Source organism: Cyrtonyx montezumae, unplaced genomic scaffold, assembly GCF_038088225.1.
Source record: "Cyrtonyx montezumae isolate F1298 unplaced genomic scaffold, pur_monq_1.0 scaffold_11, whole genome shotgun sequence".
Lineage (NCBI taxonomy): Eukaryota > Metazoa > Chordata > Aves > Galliformes > Odontophoridae > Cyrtonyx > Cyrtonyx montezumae.
Window position 1 is genome coordinate 2,240,739 of NW_027071837.1, and position 23,334 is coordinate 2,264,072.

General features: G+C 53.9%; 3 protein-coding genes across 6 annotated transcripts in view; 2 read left to right on the top strand and 1 right to left on the bottom strand.

Moving 5' to 3' along the window:
• The window catches only part of MED12 (mediator complex subunit 12), a 32,827-nt gene extending 19,885 nt beyond the window's left edge, over window positions 1-12,942 (bottom strand). For all 3 annotated transcript variants that reach the window (XM_065729357.1, XM_065729358.1, XM_065729356.1), the window contains exons 1-16: window positions 12,814-12,942; window positions 12,617-12,721; window positions 11,589-11,780; window positions 9,735-9,894; window positions 8,250-8,425; window positions 7,873-7,983; window positions 7,289-7,543; window positions 4,986-5,132; window positions 4,607-4,706; window positions 4,022-4,158; window positions 3,229-3,360; window positions 2,737-2,863; window positions 1,897-2,126; window positions 1,371-1,451; window positions 956-1,129; window positions 483-627 (exon numbers count right to left, since the gene is read on the bottom strand). In XM_065729357.1, coding sequence (XP_065585429.1) covers window positions 483-627; window positions 956-1,129; window positions 1,371-1,451; window positions 1,897-2,126; window positions 2,737-2,863; window positions 3,229-3,360; window positions 4,022-4,158; window positions 4,607-4,706; window positions 4,986-5,132; window positions 7,289-7,543; window positions 7,873-7,983; window positions 8,250-8,425; window positions 9,735-9,894; window positions 11,589-11,780; window positions 12,617-12,721; window positions 12,814-12,912 — 2,371 coding nt within the window. In that variant the 5' untranslated portion in view covers window positions 12,913-12,942. The remainder of the gene's footprint in view (window positions 1-482; window positions 628-955; window positions 1,130-1,370; window positions 1,452-1,896; window positions 2,127-2,736; window positions 2,864-3,228; window positions 3,361-4,021; window positions 4,159-4,606; window positions 4,707-4,985; window positions 5,133-7,288; window positions 7,544-7,872; window positions 7,984-8,249; window positions 8,426-9,734; window positions 9,895-11,588; window positions 11,781-12,616; window positions 12,722-12,813) is intronic.
• A 721-nt stretch (window positions 12,943-13,663) lies between these two features.
• On the top strand, window positions 13,664-16,254 carry IL2RG (interleukin 2 receptor subunit gamma). 2 transcript variants are annotated; one of them, XM_065729359.1, is made up of 9 exons: window positions 13,664-13,772; window positions 14,270-14,332; window positions 14,589-14,679; window positions 14,799-14,983; window positions 15,074-15,216; window positions 15,294-15,456; window positions 15,534-15,642; window positions 15,713-15,797; window positions 15,879-16,254. In XM_065729359.1, the coding sequence occupies exons 1-9, from the start codon at window positions 13,691-13,693 to the stop codon at window positions 16,065-16,067; spliced, it is 1,110 nt and encodes a 369-aa protein (XP_065585431.1). In that variant the 5' UTR covers window positions 13,664-13,690; the 3' UTR covers window positions 16,068-16,254. The 2 variants fall into 2 exon arrangements, with proteins under 2 accessions (XP_065585431.1, XP_065585432.1); XM_065729360.1 differs by lacking the exon at window positions 14,270-14,332.
• Window positions 16,255-17,830: 1,576 nt separating this feature from the next.
• On the top strand, window positions 17,831-22,332 carry LOC136044211 (sestrin-3-like). The gene is made up of 9 exons (XM_065729374.1): window positions 17,831-17,965; window positions 19,117-19,326; window positions 19,421-19,603; window positions 19,691-19,927; window positions 20,010-20,126; window positions 20,174-20,323; window positions 20,688-20,878; window positions 21,238-21,382; window positions 21,817-22,332. Exons 1-9 carry the CDS (start codon window positions 17,900-17,902, stop codon window positions 21,904-21,906), a joined length of 1,389 nt encoding a protein of 462 aa, XP_065585446.1. The 5' UTR covers window positions 17,831-17,899; the 3' UTR covers window positions 21,907-22,332.
• Window positions 22,333-23,334: the final 1,002 nt, after the last annotated feature.

Genomic DNA, 23,334 nt, shown 5'->3' on the forward strand with positions numbered 1-23,334 from the left:
AGATCCTCAATCGACAGAAATTAGAGGCTTTAGATAGCTGTCAGTAGCAATAGAAATCTGCCACCCTCAACAGTTAGCACGTTTAGTCTAACAGCACACTACACTCAATCAAGGTTTTTGCCTAACATCCATAGGCAAAGTTCTTATTGCTTCTGTGCAAAGATTTAAATGGTAGAACTAAGAAAACGAAGTTTGAAAACACCACGCTTTTGGCCAGGGTCTCACTCTGAAACTAGCATGACTTTAAGTGCCTACTGAAGGAGGTAAATTCAATTAAACATCTAGGCAGCAGGAAACCAATCTTATTCGCTGCTCATTATTATTTGAGAACAGAGCACCATCCCAGACAGTCAGTGACTGATACAGCCAACCAGGCACTGCAGATCATATGAAATCCTTTCATTGTGAGACTCCAGACAAAGAAGGCAGTCAACTGCAAAGACACTCCTTTTTCAGAAAGGAGTGGCTCGAGCAGTACTAACCTGTCTCTGCAGTACTCTTTCTGTTTAAAACTTTTAGGATGTCTTTGGTTATTTTCTTGATTGTATGCCGAGCATCATCCCGTTGTTTTCCAACCCCAAAAAGAACTACCAACCGTTGGTTACATTCGTGACTGCATGATTCCTCCTGGGGAGCCAAGAGAAAGAACTGCATTAGCAACTATCCAGCTGAATGCTTTCATCTTGGTTCACATCTGGATCTCATAAAAGCAAAAAGAAAGCTTCATCTCAGAAGCTGCTCTGGGAATAAGCAAATAGATGTCTTAAGTAGATCACCCTCCTGCAGCAATGCAGAAAACCGTGACTGCACTCCTCACCCACTCAGTAATGGAACAGAAAGATACCAAGTTCAACTCTGCTCAGTTAGGTTATAGTAGCACAACAGGGAAACACAGCACTCTGGTTATCAGAGCACATGGCAGCAGCAGGAAAAGGGTTATGAGCAGGTCTCATACCTGAGGAATAGGAAAGTGTGTTGCATACTGGATGTGCCGAGGCTGGTCATAGAGAGATGCTAGCATTCCTTCTGCAGACTTGTCCTTCAGCAGAGGCTTTGCTTCCTTTTCAGGATCTGGTTTCTCAGGGGAAGGGCTGGCTTTAGATTCACAATGCATTGGAGGAGAAAACATCTAGGAAGATGTAAGAACAACAAAGCAGTTAGGGAACATGGTCATGCCATAACTAAGACAGGTGAAAGAAGTCAAGATCTCTTCACAGTGCCAGCTACCTTACAAGCTAGGCACTTCCAGCATATTGGCTCTGCAGTAGAGAGGGAGCACTCACACAAAAGCGAGGCATGTGCTGGCCCTGGTGCAGGCACAACATACTCATCTACTCACTGAGTAGCAGCCAGAAAAAGCAAGCACATACCGAAAAATCTGTCTTCTCCATGTCATCAAAGATCGTGCTGGAATTGTGGTCAATGTCCATGGGCTCAGAAAGTCCTGTATCCTGAGAACAGACAGAGCAGCTTTACATCTCAATAATACACCAGGAAACAAGACAGGACTCATGACTGCAGGACCCCATTTTCCTGTTGAACAGTGACAGCAGCACACCAACAACAATGGTGACTGGCAAAAGAAACTCAGTTGGAATCACATATGCTACAAACACCTGACAACACAGTCAGGCCTTGCATAGCACTTGGTATGCTGCTCAGAGTAAGATTGTTCTATTCTACCCCGTTACATTCTGCAAGACCTTTCCACCCACTTGGAACATAAGCCTCTACTTTTGCAACTGAAGTGCTAAGGAAATAGCTTGGGGAAATGAGAAGCATGAGTCACTGGTACATCTTCCAGCAAGTAATAGCAAGGAGTCTGCAAAGCTGGTAAGAGCAGAGAACTAGAACAAGAGGAAGCACGTAAGAGAGCTGTGGTTGTTGTATTCTCACCTCTAGCTTGATCCCACTGTTTCCTTCTGCCTCCTTCCTGTCGTGCTCCTCAGCAGGGTCATCGAAGGGTGAGGGCGGGCGAGGTCCATGAGAATCCATGGCAAGATCACCCCGGGAGATGAGTGTGCACATGTAGATGTTGTGAGAGAAGACATCATGTCGGATTAGCTCACAGAATAGCAGCACCAGGTTAAAAAACTCCACCTTCTCATTCTCCTTCCCAGGATCAGCTGAAAGGACAGCAGACAGGCAGTGCTATCAGGGTTCTTCTGTAACATGAAGAGCAGCAGCAGCCACCACATCTATACCCACAGAGAAAGTGTCCCTAGAGACCTCAACACACTAAGTGACTGATACACAGTTCTGAGACTGCATGAGAAGTCAGAACCAGAAAGCCCACCTTCAACAGGTGGCAATTCAGCAGTGAAAACCTCTCCATTCAGAGACACAGGACTTCAGACTGAAAGAGCCATCCCTGGATATACAAACATACAGTCCTCTCATCATTCAGAATTGCATCCTGCCCCCCTTAATTAATCTGTTTGTAATATTTACATGCTACTTCAGAGCTTTGTCACTTATGAGTTAAAAACTTCCATCTAGTTCTCAGCCTAAATTAATTCCAGATCAGCCTATGTTCATTTATTCTTGGTCAACATTCTGTTAACAGAAGGGCTTCTGCATTATCTTCCCCTCCAAAGCATGCTCTGGACTGCAAGGAAGCTAGAGAGATAGTATGGGTACATCCAGGAATAACGTGCAGAAAAACAGCGTGCAAATTCAGAATTTGCAGAAGAGGGAAACCTGGAAATGATAAGCCTAGAAATTCTTCCTACATACTTAGCATAGGAGCTTGAGTGTCAAGGAACTGCATAAGAACATCCTGAAAGACAGGAGCACTGGCTGCTGACAGAGAGCCAGATGAGATGGAGCCTTTCTCATCCACAACTTCGGAGTCCCCACACCTCTGCAGAAACAGACAGAAGTACCAATCACTGTCCAGGAAGAGAAACTCAATGTCCATAAACTCAAAAAAAAGAAGTCTGCAAGAGATTATTCCTAGCCTGCACTTATGGGAAAGCTATTACACAGGTTTCTGTAAGCTACTTTACAGTCCCCCAAGCACATAACTGCCTTCAGAAGCATCCAAAAAATGGAACACAAAACTCATGACCTGCTTTGGGTTAGATGGAACAAATGCCACAATGAACAGCACAAGCATTAATAGGCATTGTGTGAATCAGCCTTTGCTTTTCATTGCTGCAACACACTGAACATAGGTAACCTCTGCTCAGCTTTACTGCTGCTAGCCTCCTAGGAATAAGGATTTACCTCAGCCTCTATCTCTGCTTGACGCTTCTCCAGGAGTTTGGCCACAACCATAGCCCTGTGGCGTCCAGAGCGTTTATAGCTGACAGCCCATTCACACAGCAAGGCCACCACTGCGTCGTCATCCGGAGAGATCTGGTGAGGTGGGAGAACTGCTGTGAGAACGTGAGTCAAAGAGGAAAGCGAGCAGCCCTAAGGCCTTAGGTTGGATGTCAGAGGGCCCACTTTTGGCAGAGCACAGCCCGAAGTTTGCTGCGTCCCTCTCTTCCTAACATGGGGCACAGATGTCAAGGTAGAGCCTTCCTGCTTCGTCTCTGACTCCGCTTTGCAACATGGGGTAAGCCACATCCTTAGACAATACTGCAGGCTGGCTCTGCTTCAGAAAATCTGCTCTTTCAGCAGCCTATCTACAAAGCATGAATCTCAGGCATACAGAGAAACACAGTTTTTCAAGAGCACGATATCGAATATGCAAACTACCAGCCTTGCAGCTCATTTCCAGGAACCAATGCAGCACACAGCATAAATAGGTCACTCTCTTCAATTAGCAGTGTGGACCATCTCAGGCTCACACGCATTTGTTAGCATACACTTAGACTAGCACACAACCCCTCACTGTCACTTTAGTATCTCCCCAACTTAAGGCTACACAAAATCGTTTTCAACAGGGATTGCATCTCTTGGCCATAGGCCACCACCTAGTCAGCTCTCAACAGATACAGGACAGTAAATATGGAAATTAATCAAGAACACAGTCAATTCCAAGACAGGGCCCAGCAGCAAAGTCCCCAGGCACCTCATGACTGTCCTTGGTTGGACCCAGCCCAAATATTCTGTTATATAAGGAATCCAAAGAGTTGCTGAAGTCAGATCTTTCAAAGCTGTGACTGTCCAGAACTTCTAAAGTGTGCAAGACACGGCCAATAGTGAAACCTGGAAGAGAACACAGAAAAGAAATTCATGTTCCCCAGCTGCTACAAGAGACTCTTCAGTAAAACAGTTTTGGAGAGCTCACTGCTCAGGAGATTGCCTAAAGAGAGATGTGTCAGGAAAGGATCCATCTAGCATAGTATCATGTCTCTCAGAGGCCAACAGCAGATGTTAGGGGAAAGCATCAGAATGTGGCATGCATAACAAACTACAACCCTCCTGTACACATTTCCAGCTTCCAGTAACAGATACTCCTGCTATGCTCAGGGAAATTGACCCATGCCAGATTCTGTACTGGAAAGAAAAAGATCTACTTGGTTCTTCTCACAGCTGACAGTGAACACCAATGCCAGCACATGTGAAAAAAAAAATCAAGAAAATAATCAGACAGGAAGCTTAGAAGGATAACACATACAACAGGGGAGAAAAACTTTAACCTACAGCAAGTTACCTGCTGTGGTTTCCTGGCACTTGTCAAACGACCAACGGACCTCCACAGCTTGGCCACGCTCTTTGATCTGCTGCTCAATTTCACGGAGCTTTGCACGAACCTAGAAGCACCAGACTTGTGTAAGCACTCAGGAGGACACCTCAGAAGTGTAGAAAATTCCCATAAAACAAAGAAGGTGGCAGTAGTTCTACTTGAGGTTAGATTTTGCCCATCTTCCAAGGACACCATCTTGCTTGTGGCAGAATGGGACAGTTAAGTCCCTGGGAGTGTGACAGAACCTCTGGTTGTGCTCATCACACAACACGAAAAGAAAACCCTGAACAAGCTACAATACAATTACCCTGGAGCACCAGATCCCCCCTTTCTGGAAACTGCTCACCTGCTGTGTAAAGGCTGAATTCCCTCCAGGCATAGGCAAGTTGGATGGGGCTATAGGCAGGTGGTCCAACGGAGAGCCAGTCTTTATCCTGCTGTCAGTCAATGAGTAATGCCACACAAGGGCACTTGGGCAACACAAAATTATACTCTGCAACAAATAGGCAATTTAGTATCATTGAGCAAATCAAGGGCAAATCACCCAAAGTTAAATTACTATCTGTAATTTAACCCCTTATCCTTATCTGTAATTACTCCCTTATCCTGCTTTCCAGATATACACTATGTTGCATTTACTGTTTTTCAGTTTTTTGTTGGTATTTTCCTTGTTTTTGCTTTTGTGGTGGTTGTCATTTGCAGCTTTGGATGGAAGATTCTTCAAGCTGAAGACTATATGAGAACAGAAAGGATTAGATCAGTATTTTTGCTGTATTTAATGTCATGGACTAGGCATGCTTCAGAAACCAGAGCAGAGTTCCAGGTTATCCAAAAGCATTAACACGTTGCTGCAGATCTCTCTGCTGCTCCTGAGCAGATCATATTTTCTTATGATTCATGCCAACTCTCCTGGCCCAAGAGCAGCACTACATTACTGACTTACAATCCTCATCAGGCGTGAAGTGGGAGAAGAAAATCGAGTCAACAGACGTAAATTCCTTGTAGTGTACTATTTAATAATTATGATCCTAAGTATGATTATAATAACAATACTCTTGTACATGTTTTCATTCTTTTATGATCTTGTACAGACACCCACACACACAGACAAAACTTCACTGAATGATTTTTAGGATACAGCCCTAAAGCTTCTGGCTCAGGAGCCAGGCATTCAGATGAACAATGAAGCTGCCACAAATACTCAAAGCAAAGAATCCATCAACTCTCTGAAACACCTGAGCAGAAGGTAATATCATACACTGTTAGAAACCTATGTTTCTAGCTTGACTTTACCCAGCTTCAGCTTCCAGATATTTAGATTTCGTTCTGCCTTAGCCTCATTTACTATCTGCAGATCAGAAAACTTGCAGATCTTTTCTCAGACAAGCTCTTCTGATACCTGCTAAATATAATCCAATCATAATTAATTTGAACCTGAACTTTAAAGCATGTTGTGTACAGGCTCTAAATCAGCTAAGTCTTGAGATATATATATGCTCATGTGTTTTCCCTACAGTGAACTCCCAAACACAGGACTTTTATATTCAAACAGCTATGCTTTACCATACAGAAACCAGAACAGTAACATTTTAAACTGAAAGTGACTAAGAAAGGCTTAGCAGAAATACAAAGGGGTTATTTATAACCCACGCCTTGCTCTCTAAACTCTTACAGGACTCTTACTTCCAGTCAGCTGTAACCTAGGAATTTTCTTTCTGTCCTCTTTGTGAGCTGGCTGGCTGCTTCTTGATCCTGTCAGGGCTCCCTGAGCTCAGTTTTCCTGCTGAGTTCCATGTTCCCAAGCTCTTTGCTCTCTTCCTTTCTACCTCTGTTCCATTCTGCACTCTCTGGAAGCTTCTCTGCTTTAACATGCTCCTTTGCTCTCTTGGAAGGGAACAATCACCTGACCACGTAACTCCTCCCAAAGGAGAAAAACACAAACATGAACAACTACAATGAGCAGAACTCATCTATCTCCCTCTGACACAAAGTACACCATTACACAACAGTATTTGCCCTTCAAACATAACTATCGAGACTTTAACAATCTTGCCCTTTTACTGTGAGGTAAGGTTTAATTCCAAGTATAAAGACCAGGAGTTCAGAGGCATGCCTCTTTGTAGTCAGCTGACACTTCTGAGAGTGTGGTCTGGTTCAATGGTTAAAATTCTTCCTTGTAAAAAAGTGAGGGGGGTTGTGGGCTTTTGTTGTTGGTTTTTCTGGTTGTTTGGTTTTGTTTTACTTGGATGGTTACAAATAAAACAAAAAGCCAAAGTGCTACTCTTCATTTCTGCCATGACTTCATTTCCTAGCTGACAACTTGTTAGTGACACACACAGCAGTAGGTAAAACATCCTTTTCTCCCTTCCCCTCTTTCCTGCAAAGCATTCCCAGCCATTTGAGGCACATGTAAACCGAGCAAAATGCTCTGCTCTTCTTATGCAAGTCTGCCAAGGGCACTGCTACCACACTGAATTCTGCAACTAATGCTCTGTAACACATCAGCAAAATACCTGCCCTTTGACATGTCATGGTTTGAACCTTCCACGCTCAGGAATTTACTGTCTCTGACTAACAATTTCCTCCTGTGATGGCATACAACACGGGCTCCTGCTGACCCTGCTGTCATCAGCTACTACTCAGACCTACCTGGAGGATGCAGCTAAGCCCATACACCACTGGTCGGTGCTGGGGGCACAGCAGTAAGTCACTGAACGGGCTGGGAGGAGGATTCCCTGTAGCAGGCTGAGGGGTGGGAGTTGAAGGAAGAGCATTTCCTGTCTGTGTAGACAGGATGTGGGGTGGGTGCCCGCCAGCACCATCCAGCTGCATAGCAAGTCTGCGGGTGCAGAAGTAGGCCAGACGTCTGGACAGGTAGGCAGACTGCACAAACTCTCCAGAGTACTGTGGGAAAGGGCAAGAGAAAAATGTCCTCATCACAGGTGACATGCTCCCAACGTGGTACATGGGGTGGCACTGCTGGTGCCAGGAGTCCCTATCATGGGTAGGGCATGAGCAAGGATTACCAGGTTTAATGAGGGAAAGCAGAGTAAAGGAAGAAAAAAAACAGAGAAAGAAAGGATTAAAAAGATGTCCTTGCATTAGCTAAGAATAATGCTCCTGCAGAAGGACTCTTCTTAATATTTACAGTGAAAAACAGCCCATCAGCCCTTAGTTAGGAGGGAACTGACAACAGACAAGTCAGTACTCCTGGAGCAGTGCATGTTTCTCACCCGCAGCAGCAGGGGTAGGAGCATTTTCAGAAATTCATCTTCTCCTGATCGTATCTTCTCAAAGCACTCGAGGACCCATGTCAGGAATTCATGCCGGTCCAGCATGCCATCCTGCACAAAGACAGAGCAAACAGACCAATGTTGAAGCTACACTCACCAAGGCATCACCAAGCTTGCCTACTGATACCAGAACTAACTCTAGAGAGCTGCACAATTCTGTGTTGCTCTTGTTCTACTACTGAGCTCAGAACCACGTCAGCCCTAAAGGTCTCTTCATAGAAAGAGAACCTTCTGAAAAAGTAAATCACTCTGGGTATATGCCTCCCATCCTTCTCTGCCACACACTCATTCCAGCAGCCCCCTCCGCAGCCCCTCACCTGGAACATGAACATTGCTAGCTTCTCATTGTAGTCCCATTGCTTCAAAGCTTGTTCCACCTCCTGGGGCATTGGCCCAGCTGGTGAAGCACAGCCTTGCCCTGGGAGCTGTCTGTAGAACTCTGCAATTTTCTGCAGCTGCTCTGACAGGTACTTGGTGATGATCTGTGTCCACTCTGGAGAAATGGAACAAGTTAGCAAGGAGTGCAGCAGTAAACAGGAGAAGAACCAAGGAACAGGTTGGTGTCCAGGTGGGAATCCAGAAGATTTCCTTTCACATGAAAACAGTGAATGGCAAAGAAAGTTAAGTGTCACATGCTGCCTTTGCTTCTGGATGGGGGGCAGCAGTGAGAAATGGGCAACCACAGAATAAGGAATGCAAGAAATAAAGATCTGAGTTGGGGAGGTGAGAGTTTACTTTGTGCAAGAAAAGGTGTGAAGGCCCATTTCTCATCTTCTGTTATTGACAATCAGCAAGCTGACAAAACCAAAACACGCTTTCCAGCACAGGGCAGCATCAGACCAGCCTGTCTGAGCATCCTCAGTCACCTGCCACACAGCAGAAACACTTCAGCTCTGAACTCATTTTTCATCTATTTCAGATACCAGTGCACACCTAATGTCACCATTTTTTAAAACATATCATTATTTTTACCAAATCCTAACAGTCTAAGACAGAAATTCAGTGCACAAAATGACAGTGTGATTGGAATCCTCTGGGACAATGCAGACGACAGAAACAAACCAACAAGATAAAATATACAACACGAAACAAAGAAGACTTAAAGGGTCAGCAACTGGACAAATGAACAGGACATTGAATGGAACCAACACACCCAACAAAGCAAACAGCATTCAAAAAAAAAGTTCAGCAGCCCATGTTAATTTCTATATCAAAGATAAGCAAGAAAGAAAATGATAATCCAGTTGCTAATATTGCTTTTCAGGGGAGTCTGGTCAGGTCTAGTGATGGCTGTAAGAACCAGAAAACAGGAGCTCTCCCAGACTGCAGCAATCTGGAGTAGGCCAGAATGCAAAGAATGTTAGATGTGGGATCCAGCAAGGCTTAATGAAACTGGAAAAGCAAACAGGGAATAACATCCTGCCGTTTTCTGGGAAATGTGCTCACCCACTTGAGAAGAAGCTGAACAATTATGGTTAAGCAGTAAATTTGTAGTCTTTGTAGGATAAGAAAAGAGGTTATGCAGCAAAGGAGCACAGCAGAACTTGATAGGGAGTTTAGAGAAAGAAAGGGGAGAAAGAAGAAGTAGGCTTTAAGGAAGCATTTCTTGCTGCTAAAACTCATTTTTCAGAGTACTCTCCCAAGCAGGCCCCATTGTTTTAGACAATTTTGCACATCAAAACACCAGGATTTATCAGCAGGAAACAAATCTCCGTTGATTTGCAGGCTACCTCCTACTGTTCAAGGGGAAGCTGTGCAGGAAACATGAGGTGTGGACAAACCCAGAGCTCCAAAGTGCTTACCAATGAAGGGATCGATGACGTGTCGCTTCTTCACCTTGGTTTCTGTGATGGCAGCATAATAGGCACAAGTCATTTTGATGAGCCAGGCTGCTCTCATTACTGGAACAGTGTATTTTGCCAAATAACCAAAGACCTCTTCCTTCTTGCTGAAGATGGGTACCTGTGACAGGATGGAGAGGGGGAATCACGACCACGGACTGGGACAGGAAGCATCTCAGTTCAACCCACACGCTGCAGGGATTGGCACCTGAGCAGGGGAAAAACACACTGTGCTGCTCTGCATCTTGAGAGAATTCACCTTTGGTCAGAAAGCATCAGCACCAGAGCAGCATTTCAGTATAAACAAAGACAAATGCAAAATGAAAGAAGACAGAAAACATAATCACATCCCTGTAAATCCTCGCCCTGAATCCTGCAAACAGCTTTGAGGATATCCTCCAGAGATGACGTATACAACTACAAAAGGAACAGGGCAGGGACTGAGTCAGAAGCACAAGCATTTGCTGTATGACGACAGACTGAAGAGAGGACTCTCTGTTTTGTAAACAAACCTGAATGGTTACAGAAGGCCACTTGTGATATCACTAGCCAACAAGACTGTGAGAAACAGGGAATCGAATGCCACAGCAGGAAGGAATTCAGTAATCCAAGATTGAAAATTCGAGACATTGGAGAATACCACTGACATCATCAGATGGCAGATTTATACAACAGGAATTGATAACACATCACAGAAAGAAGTCCAGTGGCAGAGCTCACTTCTGTGGGATGCTACGGACGGCAAAAGCACGCGTGTGTTCACAGAGGTCTGAGACACAACCAAAGAGCACAGCCACTCTGGGCAGGTATTTCAATTTCCCTAAACTACCAACTGTCAAATCCTAACTCACTGTGCTTCTGACATCCTTCCCAATTATTCTCTGCTTCCTCACAGGTGCAGACTGCTTGGCTACCAGGTGCAGCTGCCTTCGTGCCTACGTCCATGAAAACCAATGGAGCATGCTGCAGGAAACTGGGAGAATTCCAAAGTCTTATGTTTTCACAATGACCTCAGGACACGGACAGCAAACATAGAAAGAAAGACGAACCAAGTTTATTGAGAAACAAATTGTGGAGAATTCCAATGATTTATTTTCCCAAGACAGACTCGGAACTCCAAGGGTCAGGCAGGCTCCAGGTGCTGCACCATGTGCTCTGCCACTATTTTGCTACTGGCAATTAAGTTTTTCCACAATACAAAGTAGATTTGTAGGCTCTTGTTTATGGGCTCACCCCAAAAGACAGTTAGCTCTCCTGTTATCAGGCCCTACAAGACAGCAGAGTAGGACCCTCACTCTCTATTTTACAGAGCTCAGAGCAGTCAGGGCAATATCTAGCCCTAGGTCCCAAAGACCAGGAATCCTTTACAGTCTGGTCTCAGCTAGGCTAACACACATACTCCTCTCAGCTTAAAAACAGCAACACATGTTACTGCAACAGAAATCTGGGAAGTCAGTCAGCTGATTATTTCCAGTAACTCTCACTACAATTTTTGAGAACTTGGAAACCCCTCTTCATCTAAACAACAGACCAAAGGTGGCAGCACCAGCTCTTCTGAAAGAGATCAGAGCCTTAAGGTAAATCAGTCACACCATACAAGCCAAGAGACAAAGCTGAACCCAACCTCCAAATAACAAAGCACCAATTCTTTGAGCGAGGAGACCAAAGGTAGTGCAGTACACACCCTGGATATGCTCTTCAAGCAGAAAGCTTCAACAGACTCAGAAAAACTTTTCCAAATAGGAAATAAATGCCTCAACACCAAGCACAGAGGCAGTGCTCTGCCCTACACAGGCAGCCTCTCGTGTAATGTACCTTCTTGGCGAGGTGTGTGAGGGGCTTCGTTCCAGCCAGATCTGTGAACCAGTTGTTTATGGCACTCTGTGAACGTGCTGTCACCAGCCAGAAGTTGTCCTTCTGATTCACCTGGGGTTTCCGTCTTCCTGTGTCGGGCAGAGTGTTGCAGCGCAGCTTTTCTGCGATAATACTGCTGAAATTTGAACTGATCTGGAGCAAGAAAAGAAAGAAAAAAAAGGATAAACTGCATTTCATAGCTCAGTGATCTTCTCAACATGCTTAAAATTCCATCTGCGCTTCCAACCACAAGTCTCATCGATTATGAACTCCTGAAACACAAAAAGCTGTTAATAATTCTCTCTGTTAGAAGGAGAGGAACGCTTCATAGAATCATTAAGGCTGGAAAAGCCCCCTCAGGTCCCCCCAGCCCACCACCACGTCCCTCAGTGCCACATCCCCACGGTTCAGGAGCACCTCCAGGGACAGTGACTCCACCACCCCCTGGGCAGCTGTGCCACTGCATCACTACTCTTCCTCAGAATAAACTTTTCCCCATATCCAACCTTGCTAGCTGTCACAGGCCGAGAAACAGCGCCCACGTCCTTCAGCTGAAGGTGGGTTAAGAGCTACAGCACCTTTTTTTTCCACTTGTTAGCAGTGAGAAGAGCTGGATGTCAGCACCATCACGACCGAGGTGCGCATGGGGTGCTTCAGATGATCACAGCCGCTGTCCCAAAGCGGGAGACCCCAAAGCAGCAGCTCGGCAGGAGGAGCAGCCCCTGCTAAGGCAGGTGGGGCCGTTCCCACCTGGAACTCAGGGGCACGAAGCTCGAGGCTGTTACATAACCCCACATTTCCATCACCAGACGTCGCAGGAAACCCCGCACGTCCTCTCCCGTGGCAATGACGCCACCAAACCCACGGTGCACAAGTTTCTCGCCGCCGGTCCCGCAGCCCTCTGCTGCAGAGGCAGCGCACGCAGACACGCGCTGACACGCAGGGCCGGACGGGGCCCCGCTCAGCGCAGCCCCGGGGCTCGCTCTCACCTTGGCCGGGTTGAAATTGACGTTCTTGGCGCTGCCGTGCTCGTCCCCGGAGACGGCGGGCTGGTTGTTGAAGCCCTGCTTCACGTTCAGCGCCGTCAGCTCATCCTGCGGGGGAAGGAAGGGCGGTCAGCGCTCGCCCACGGGGGCTGACAGGACCCGGCCCCCGGCCCCCGCCCCGCGGTCCCCATCCCCCGCACCTCCTTCTGCTTGGGGTCCTGCGGGTACACGTCGGGCGGGCCGAGGCGCGGGCGCTTGAGCGGGCGGTGCTCGTAGCTGAGGACGCCGAAGGCCGCCATCCCGGGCGGGCAGGGCCGGCCGGGCCGCAACAAGGAGCGCCGGGCCGCCCGCCGCTGCGCATGCGCCGCCCGACAGCGAGCGGAGAGAGGCGGGCGGTGCCGAAGAGTTCCGAAGCCGAAGCGAAGAATGCCGAAGGGAAGAGCCCGAGCGTGCGCCGAACGGAGGGCGGAAAGGGACGAAGACGGCCGAGGTGCTCCCGGCGCCCTCTGGCGCGGGATCACGTGACCGCGTTGCGGGCCCCCGTGCTCCGATGGTCCCGAAACCGTACCGCGATTCCCGCAGCGATGTCCCCGCGCTGCCCACCCCCGCTCATAGAATCCTACACTCACCAAGGTTGGAAAAGACCTACAAGACCATGCAGCCCAACCGTCCGCCTATCACCCGCCGTTCTCACTTAAACCGCGTCCCTCAGCGCGGTGCCTGCACCTCCTCATCCCCTACATCCATGGAGCAGCCCAAGCAGCCCCTCCGTGGCTGTGTCCCCACATCTGCCCCTCGGGACAGCCCCCAGCGTTGGGGACGTGCTCCTGTGGGGCAGCCCCCATCGGGGCGAGCTGCAGGACTGGGGCAGGAAGAACCGCAGGGCCCCCACTGGGGCAAGCAGTGGGGCAGGGAGCCGGGGAGCTCGGCAGGAGGGGCGGAGTGGCCCCATTGGGGCGGGTGTTGGTGTGGGGAAGGAAGTGGTGGTGGTGCGGAAGCCATCAGCATCACAAGGTTGGGCCACACGCGGAGCATCACACCATCGCGGAGCATCACACCATCGCGGAGCATCACACCATGGCGGTGCCTGGGGCTTCACTCACGCCCATCCTTCTTTTTGGGCTGGGCACATGCCTGGCCGCTGCCCCCAGCCCCACAGGTAAGGGGGGATGGCTGCAGCGTCCCATGGGTGGTGGGGATTGGGGGGGGGATTGCTCCGCAGTGATGGTGGCTGAGGATGGGGTGTGGGGCCATGAGGGTCTGTGTGCCCGCGCTCCAGGCTCAGCACTGGGGCACCACTCTGAGCGTGCTCACCCTGTGTGTGGGTATGGATGGGCACTTGGGACTCTCAGCCCTGCAGCTGGGGGCCCGGCCACTGGGGCAGCCCCATGGCTGAGCATTTAGCTGTGAGCGCCCCAACAATGCTGGATGAGAGCCCTTTGGATGTTGGGGGGCTGCGGGAGGGCTGTGAGAAGGTTGGATCAGCCGCGTGCATCAGCCAGGCTGAGCAGTGCTCAGCAGGTCTGTGCTGGCCTCCATTTGCATTACTGCGGTGTCGGCGGTGCGCACGTATGCAGGGGACGTGGGTGGCCAGCTCCTCTGTGCCCGCTGTTATCTGATGGGTGCTCACTTCTTCACTGCTGATTACGTGCCCAGTTTCCGTACCAAAGCGGCGCTCACATTCGCTCGGCTCCGCCATTTGCTTTGTGTTACGAGATGGTGAACGTGCATTTCCTCTGGCAAAGCAGCTGAGCACGGCATCCTGCCACAGCCACAGCACTGAGCTGTGGGCTCCTTGGGGTGGGCTCTGTGAGCTGAGCTGGGCTGCCCAGGGTCCGGTGGGGTCACTGGAGGTGTTTCAGAACTGTGGAGGTGTGGCACAGAGGAACGTGGTTATGGGCATGGTGGGGTGGGCTGGGGTTGCACTTGGGGATCCAAGAGGTCTTTTCCAACTGGAATGATTCTGTGATTCCAGGGGTGAAGTGCATCCTGTTCAATGAGGAGTACATGACCTGCATGTGGGGCAGTGGGCAGACGCTGACAGCCAACTACTCCCTCTACTACTGGTGCGTGGCCGGGGCTGGGGGCTCCACCTGCAGCCCCACGGGGATGGGAAGCGCTGGGAGGGGCTCTGGGAGGAGTGCTCGGGGTCCAAGCAGCCCGGGAGGGTGACTGCTGTGTGCAGGTATGAGAACAGGTCCCCCATGGTGGAGTGCTGGCAGTACCTGTGGGAGCACGGGGTGCGCGTCGGCTGCCGCTTCGAGCAGAGCGAGATCATCCAGTTCCAGCCCTTCCACGTCCGCATCAACGCCAGCCTCGATGGCCAGACCCTGGAGATCCCCAGCGACCTCATGGAGCTGCAGAACCTCGGTACGTGGCGGCGTGGGTACACCCGTGGTCCCTGGGACAGCCACTGGGCCGTGAGGACCGCGCTCAGCGGGCACCGCCTGCGCTCTGCAGTGAAACCAGAGGCGCCCGTCAACCTGACCGTCCGCAACATGAGCAGCAACCAGCTGCTGCTCACCTGGAGCTCGCCCTACCCCAAGGCGCACTGCCTGGAGCACGTCGTCAAGTACAAGAGCAACAAGGACACCAGCTGGACGGTGACAGCCCCCGTACTGCGCCTGCCCCCCAGCCCCGCAGCGCCGGCCCTCACCGCCCACCCCTCTTCTTTCTGCAGAAGCAGGAGGTGAAAGGAGACATCTTCTCCTTACCCAGCGTGGATTATGAGAAATACTACACCTTCTACGTACGCAGCAAGATCAACCACTATTGTGGCAACACTCAGCTGTGGAGCGAGTGGAGTGTGCCCGTCTTCTGGGGCAGCAACTCCACCAGCAAGGGTAGGAGCAGTCCCGAGGCCCCAAGGTTCCCACGGTGTCCTCGTGATGTCCCTACGATGTCCCCCCCCTTGTTGCAGGTGTGGCGGAGGAGCAGCTGCAGTGGTTCTGGATCCACACTGTGCTGGTCCCCATCGCCTCCTGCCTGCTGCTACTGGTCCTGGTGGTGCTGCTGGTGCGCATGGAAAGGTGGGTGTGTGGCTGGGAGGTGCAGGGTGGTGTGGGGCAGCTCCTCTGACACCTCTCTGCTCTCATGCAGGTTGTGGGTCATCATCATGCCCCGAATCCCCAACCCCAGCAAGAACTTCGACGATCTCTTCATCACCCACAACGGTGACTTCCAGGTAAGGCGGCTGCCCCGGCTCACCACAACACTTGGCCAGGTGGCAGCTCCCAGCCCCTTTCACCCTGCTCTGTCCTTCAAGGAATGGGTCGGAGTCCCCAAAGATGTGGTGGAGAGTTTCAAGCCCAACTACAGTGAGAGCATCTGCCACGTGAGCGAGCTGCCCTCCAAGGAGGGCTACGAGCCCCTCCAGGACAATAGCACCCACCCACAAGGGGTGCCTGGCCCCCAGGAGCACGGCCCCTACAAGAACACCTACGTGGGAGCATGATGCTGGCACTGCTCCCCCAAAATGCTGCTCCCACCCTGTCCTTGCTGAGTGGGAAGAGCAGCAGCTGGCAGTGGAGCAAGCAAGAGCCAACAACCAGAGGTAAAGAGAACCAAGAAACGTGCACAGCACCGGGAGCCACCCCAAGGGAACAAGCCACAGTGTCACCCCAGCTGCCTTTGGGCACTGTGCAAGCCTGACCACTTGCTTGCCTGTGCTGTGGGTTTCCAACTGCAACTTGCAGCTTCCAGCTGCAATAAAGCTTTGCTGCGCTTTGGTCTCAGATGGTCTCATTTTGGGTTGGATGTTAGGAAAACATGTTTCTCTGAAAGAGCAGTCAAGCAGCAGAATGGGAGAGGGGACAGTGGGACACAAAGATGTGGTCATGGTGGTGTCCCTGCAGGTATTCCAGAGCTGTTGAGAGGTGACACTGAAGGACATGGTTGGTGGGCATGGTGGGGGTGGGGTGGAGGGTCCTAAAGGTCTTTTCCAACCTGAACGATTCTGGGATTCTATGATTTTGGGAAGACTGGGGGGAACTCCAGAACGCCAGCCCCAAAAAACCCCTTCACACCTCACAAATGCTGTGGGGCAGCACGAGGCACCACGTTCCCATCCCCACAGCAGCAGCATGTTCATCTACATCACCCATAGTGGTGAGTACCCTGCAGCCATGGGCTCAGCCCATGCCACCCCGCTGGTGCTCAAGGTCCCCTTGGCCACCATTGCTTCCCTGCATACAACCAGAGCTTCCTGGCCAACACCGACTGCCCCATGCTGCTGCCACTCCACTCCTGAAGATGCTGGAGGGCAGGAAGGGTGCAGCCACTGAGATGCTGCCCACTTCCACCAGCACCCAGGGAGCGGTACGGGGCGGTCTGTGGGGTCACATGGCACTGGGAAGCACCCCTAGGGGGACAGGGACACCACCGGCCATGGGATGGCTGTGACCAGGGGCCCTTCCCACTGCCAGCACCCTGAGACTGAGGGAGCTGCCCCGTCCTCACGCCTGCTGGCCCCATGCCACCTCACACTCAAGCCCAACCTTGGTGCTCCACCATCCCAGTGCTCGTTCCCATGCCACCATCCCTATCCCACTCACATCCCCTTCTCTGCCACCTCCATGCCCATGTCCTCCATTGTCCCCATTCCCATGGCCACATCCCCGTGCCTCCTTCTCTCCACTCCTGCCCACACCTCAATGTCCCACTGTCCCCATCCTCATGCCCTCCACTCCACACTGTCCCCCCGCGCAGGGCAAGGCGGCTGGGAGAGGTGCATCCCGACCCAGGGAGGAGCAGCAGGGTTCCACCTGCAAGACCACAACGGCCCCGGGGGGGGCGACAGCAGCAGCCGCGACCCCACTGAGACCCAATAAAACCGCGCTCTGCGATTAAACTGCGACCGCTCCCCGTCGCTCCGGGCCCAATCCCCCCCCCGCCCTACGGCGCACCCTAGCGGTGGGGCAACCCAAGCCCCGCCCCCTCGCCCTGTGGGCGTGGCCTCGGCGCAGGACGGACGGGTAACTTTCCACCCCTGCCCGCATGGCGCTACAGCGCTTCCGCCCCCTCTGGCTCCGCCCCGAGCGGCCGCTGGGGGGGCGTGGCTTCAGCGCGACCCGCCCCATCGGGGAAGGCGATTGGAAGAGGCGGAGCGGAGGCCACGCCCCCTCCCGGTCCGGGCTGCAGCGGTGCCCGGCTCGGCGGTGCCGGCGGCCGGGGCTGAACGGGGCGGGCGGGGCTGGACGGGCCGGGCCGGGTCGGAGCGGACCAGGCGGGGCAGTGCCAGCAGCGGGCAGCGAGCATCGGCACGGCGGCGCTCGGCGCGGGCTCACCATGATCGTGTGTCCCCAGAGCGTGGAGCACCCCCGAGGAAGCCGGTGCCAGCGGCTGCCGGGGCAGGTAGGACCCGCCCCGCCGCTACCGGAGCCCCCACCGGACCCCGCGCCCGACTGTGCCCCGGTTCTGCCCGCAGCACCGGCCCTGCCTGCAGCTCGGCCGCCGCCCCCTCCCCCCCCCCATCCCCACCCCGGGCCGGGCCCTGCTCGCCGCCTGCCGCTGGGGCTCGGTGCCGGCGCCGTCCCGCAGCGGGGCCCGGTGTCGGTGCCGGTATCGGTGCGGCGGCGCCGTCCCCTTTGTGCGGGATGCGGGAGGCGCCGTGCCTCCATCACTGCCAATCAAAGTTGTTTTTCTCTCTCCGCCTGCACTGCCCGCGCTGCGCACCGGGGGCGCTGCCGCCGCCTCTGCTCGCACAATGGGGCCCCGGTTACCGGCAGCCCGCACCGGGCACCGGCATTGCCCTCGGGCCCGAGACAGCGGAAGGGGGCTGCGAGAGGGCCGGAGTCACCGGCGGGGCCGCGGGGAGCCGGGGAGCCGCCTCCGGGAGGGGTCGGGCGGAGCGGCCCGGCGGGGTCCTGCACATCGGGAGCGCGGGGGGCGAGGCGGGTCCCGGTCCCGACGGCTGCCGTCGAGGGGCAGCGGCTGGAGCCGGACGCGGGGATGCCAGGAGGGAGACTGGGGAGGGTGAGGTGCGGAGACACTTGGGTGTGAGCGGTGAGGCCGTGGGGATGCTGGGACAGCCCCAGAGCGCTGGGGGGGTGTGGGTGGAGTGACTGTCAGGGCGCTGGGGCTGGATGGCAGCCCTGTCCCCATGGCCCACTTGTGGGTACGGGGCTGCTCTTGGTCGCCTGGTGGCCCTGCACCAAGCTGGGGAGCTCCATGCACTGCCCGGGCAGCTCACTTCCAGCCTTCACCCCTGGGACACAGAAGCTGGCGCTCCTCATCCCCCTTTGGTTTTCCTTTTTTTTATTTTTTGTGCTCCTTTGCCCCAAACCAAAAAGAAAACTCCAAGCAGCAGCTGAGCAAAACCCAGTGACACCTGAGCAATGGCAGAAAATAGCCACGGCCACATCCCGTGCTGCTCCTCTGTGGGTGTGACGGACCTCAGCTCACCAGGCCTGACACGGCGGGGACGGGCACCCGGGCTGGGGGCTCCGAGGGCATCCCATCTCTGGCTGCTCAGCGACCCCTGATCCCCTCCCGTGCTCCCGCAGGTGGTGAAGATGTCCGGCAGCGGCGGCGAGCCCGAGCGCCCTCAGTTCCTCTTTGTGAAGGCTCTGGCGAGCCGGGGCCGGCTGGAGGCGGTGACCCAGCAGATGGGCTACCACCCGCGCTACCTCGACAGCTTCCTGAAGACACAGCACTACCTGCTGCACATGGACGGCCCGCTGCCCTTCGACTGCCGCCACTACATCGCCATCATGGTGAGCCCGTCCCGGCGGGGCTGGGATTGCTGTGCAGGAGCCAAGTTGGGGTGAAGTGGCTGCTCCCCACGGGGCTGACGTTTGGCTCTTGCAGGCGGCCGCGCGGCACCACTGCCGGTACCTGGTGAACCTCCACGTGCTGCAGTTCCTGCGTGCGGGGGGTGATCCCCAGTGGCTGCGTGGTCTTGATTTCATCCCCCCCAAACTGCGCAACCTCAGCGAGATCAACAAGATCCTGGCGCACAGGCCTTGGCTCATCACCAAGGAGCACATCGAGGTAGCGGGGACGCGCGGGTCGGGCGCGGATGGGGTGCCGGTGCTGTGCCTGCCCACCGTGCATCGCTGCTCTCCGTCTGTCCCGCAGAAGCTGCTGAAGATCAGCGAGTGGAGCTGGTCGCTGGCAGAGCTGGTGCACGCCGTCGTCCTCCTGGCCCACTGCCACGCGCTCGCCAGCTTCGTTTTCGGCTGCGGTTGTGAGCAGGAGGAGGGGCCGGGGGGCCGGGGTTCGCTGAAGCCCTCTCCACCTGGGAACCAGTGCTTCTGCGAGGCTGCGACGGGGAACGGCTGCGGGCAGGAGCTGCTGCGCATCAACCGCAAAAGGGTGAGCCCCCACGGTGTGCCCACGGGGCCGGGCACGGCGTGGGAAGCGTCCCGACCTCACGGCACACTGTGCCCCTGTGCAGTCCCTGGACTCCTGCATGGAGCTGGACTCGCTGCGGGAGCGCGTTCAGCGGATCCACGTGGAGACGGAGGGCAGGGAGGAGACGAGGCCGCTGCCGGACCGCGAGGAAGGTGAGGGGGTGCGGGATGGGAGCATCGCTGCCAGCAGTGCCTGGGAACGGGGCAGCACCAACTGTCTGCGGGCTCTCCCCACTCAGATATGGACGGGGAGGTCACCGGTGCTGCCAACCTCGCGTGCTATCTGCAGGACCCCGACTTCGGGTACCAGGACTTTGCGCGGCGTGACGAGGAGCAGACGCAGGTGTTCAGAGTCCAGGTGAGGCTCCTGCACCCTCCTCCCATCCAGGGAGTGGGTGGGTGCTCGTGGGGTCCATGTGTGGCCCCAAAATGCCCAAGCAGGGCTCTGCTCCTCCACGGGACCCATCAGAGGGCTGGGGGGGATGCGACTGCCTATTTGTGCCCTCAAGGACTACCACATGTCCCCTCTGGGCTGGGTGTGGTTGGCACTCAGGTGGTGGTCAGAATCATTCCCACACTGCCTAGTGAGGGATGCTGTGACTTGTGGCAGAGCAAACCCTTTGAATTCTGCCACATCTCAAGCTCTTCAGCAGCCCTTCTCCCCAGCAACGTGGCCTGGACTCCTTTGTGCGGTGGCAGAAGCCTCTTGCTGTGCTCAACAGGATTACTCCTGGGAAGACCATGGCTTTTCACTGGTGAACCGGCTCTACTCTGACATCGGACATCTCCTGGATGAGAAGTTTCGTGTGGTGGATGGTCTGCAGAGCAGTGCCATGGCCAAGAGGCAGGGCTGTGAACCCTCGGTCTTCAAGAGAGGCATCTGGAACTACATCCACTGCATGTTTGGCATCAGGTAGAGGCAGCGACCTTGTATTCATGGGAGAAACCCAAGTCAGTCCAGGTGGGAGGAGTGTGGGCTGCTGTCCCCAGAAGTGTGGATGTGTTCTTGTACGTGGGCTTGGAAAAGAGATAATGATGCAGATGCACATGCTGCGCAGAGAGCTGTGGCACCCATCCCTGGAGGTGTCTGCAGCCGGGCTGGACAGGGCCCTGGGCATCCTGACCTGGTGGGGGACCCTCAGCCCACGGCACGGGTGGGACTGGGTGGGCTGTAAGGTGCCTTCCAACCCAACTACGTGTCCCAGGTGGACCACAGGAGAGCTGTGTGGTCGGGACCGGGTGCTGGCTGTGACTGCCCCGTGCTCCCCGCAGGTACGACGACTACGACTACGCGGAAGTGAATCATCTACTGGAGCGAATGCTCAAAGTTTACATTAAAACGGTAACCTGCTACCCAGAGAAGACAAATCCGGAAATGTTTGATAGGTTCTGGAAGCAGTTCAAGCACAGTGAAAAGGTAGGGCAGCTGCTGTGCCTCTGAGTGGGGGTGAGCAAGGGCTGAGGGTTGGGATGTGCCTGTAGTGGAAACCTTTGAGCCACCACGCCGGCACAAGGGAAAGATGGAAGCAGTCTGTCTGGAAGGAGTTGGGTGTGACGTGGTGTGGCACAGGGGCCACCAGCAGTATGGGGGGCTATGAGGTGGTCTCCCCTGTCTGTGAGCACCTCCAAGCAAACCCTTGGTCTGGCTTAACCCATGCAGTGATGTGCTGATGCCCGGTGTGCTGGGGGCTGGCCAGCGCACGGCTCAGAGAGCAGCTGCAGGCTGCAGGACAGGAGGAGGAAAGGACATCTGCCCATGCTGGAAATCCTGGTGGTGTTTGTCCTTTGCCAAATGACTCTTTGATCTGGTTGGGTGCTTGCTGCATGAGCCTCTCCTGCTTCTCTCCCAAGGTCCACGTGAACCTGCTGATTCTGGAGGCCAGGATGCAGGCAGAGCTGCTGTATGCACTGCAGGCCATCACCCAGTACATGGTCTCGTAGGCAGCGGGGAGCTGCGCTGCGGCAGGGCCGGGCAGCATCCTCTCTCCCTGGACTTGTGTGCAACCCGTCGTGCTGGGACAGACGGCGAGGGATGACTCCTTTTAGTTTACTTGACTGTCTTGTTCCTTTTTTTTGTTGTTTTTTTGTTTTTTTTTTCCCTTGTGGGGCACGCTGAGTGGCCCTGTTACGTGCAATTACCAAACTGTGAGGCAAGTCTGTGCTGCTGAGATGTCGGTGTGATGCTGAAGACTTGAACCTGTCCGTGGAGGACTGCCAAAGACATGGGCAGGGGGGTCGGGAGGGGACCAGGCTGCGTTGGAGGGTTAGGGTTAGCAGCAGCTCCTCACTCCAGTGCTGCAGGAGCTCTGCTTCCCTCCCTGTTGACAGCCTCCATTGGGAACAACATCTAGCTTAGGAGCAAGGTGGGTGCACGTGGGCAAAAGGGGCTGTGCTGGGCCCCAACTCAGCACAGGGAGGGGATGCACTTGCTGCTGTGCCTGCATCCTGCCATCGATGTCCGTGTGCCAAACAAACCCCTGTGGGTCAGATGAACCAACTCCAAACCATGAAGCTCTCGCAGGTGGGTGCCCTCAGCACTCTGGGAGCAGGGTGAGAGGGCCTCTAACAGCATTCAGGCTCCGGAGGCTCGCACAGAGGACTTGGGGCTAACATCCCTGGGGACAGCCATGAACCCCATGCTGTTTCCTGTTGGGTGGAGGCTCAAGAGAAATGAGGGAGGCTTCCTGACTTAACACAACTGGCATCTTCCATGGCGATGAGGGCCGGGGTCCTTCACCCAGCTGCTTGCTGCTAACAACCCAGGTGAGCTAAGGGAAGCCCTACCTGCAGGCTGGGGGCTCCTGGGGCTGTCCTGGGTGGGCAGCACCAGCACAGCCTGCCAGGACCTCCCTGGCCCAGGGCTGCTCCATGCATGTGCACAGCCCAGAGCTGGTTCCCCCTGGGCAGAGGAGAGTGACTGCAGGAGGGGTACGGGGCCCCCCATCATCAGTGGGAGTCTGAAGTGAGGGCAGCTGTAACGTCAGCCCAGTGCACGCTGCTTCAGTCGACCTGTTTACTGCGTAAATGTACGGGGAGAAAACCTTGTGTATGGAAGCTAAAGAAAAAGCCTATTTTTGCTATAAATATATTATGTTTGACACGGATGCGTGTTTTCTTTCTGGCTGGGGCAAGTTGTACTGGGATAGTGCTGGTACCTGGATGGCTGTGCTGGGCAGGGCTGGGTGTGCTGCCCAAAGGTGCTGTAACATCCCAGCTAAGCTTTGCAGTGGGTAACTCCAGCACCAGGGACTGCACCACTGGAGAAATGGTGCCATCCTTTACCAGAAAGGCATGCAGAACCTGAGTGCCCATTAGGATGCAACACAGCAGGGCTGCACACCTAGCCCTGCTCTCCTTGGCAATGCTCAG

Bases quoted from the DNA above. Each gene is read 5' to 3' on its own strand.
- IL2RG (XM_065729359.1), top strand. From the start codon at position 13,691: ATGGCGGTGCCTGGGGCTTCACTCACGCCCATCCTTCTTTTTGGGCTG. The intron at 13,773-14,269 runs GTAAGGGGGGAT...TTACGTGCCCAG, and splicing joins CGCTGCCCCCAGCCCCACAG to TTTCCGTACCAAAGCGGCGC. The intron at 14,680-14,798 runs GTGCGTGGCCGG...TGCTGTGTGCAG, and splicing joins AACTACTCCCTCTACTACTG to GTATGAGAACAGGTCCCCCA.
- LOC136044211 (XM_065729374.1), top strand. From the start codon at position 17,900: ATGATCGTGTGTCCCCAGAGCGTGGAGCACCCCCGAGGAAGCCGGTGC. The intron at 20,127-20,173 runs GTGCGGGATGGG...GGAACGGGGCAG, and splicing joins ACCGCGAGGAAGGTGAGGGG to CACCAACTGTCTGCGGGCTC. The intron at 21,383-21,816 runs GTAGGGCAGCTG...TTCTCTCCCAAG, and splicing joins AGTTCAAGCACAGTGAAAAG to GTCCACGTGAACCTGCTGAT.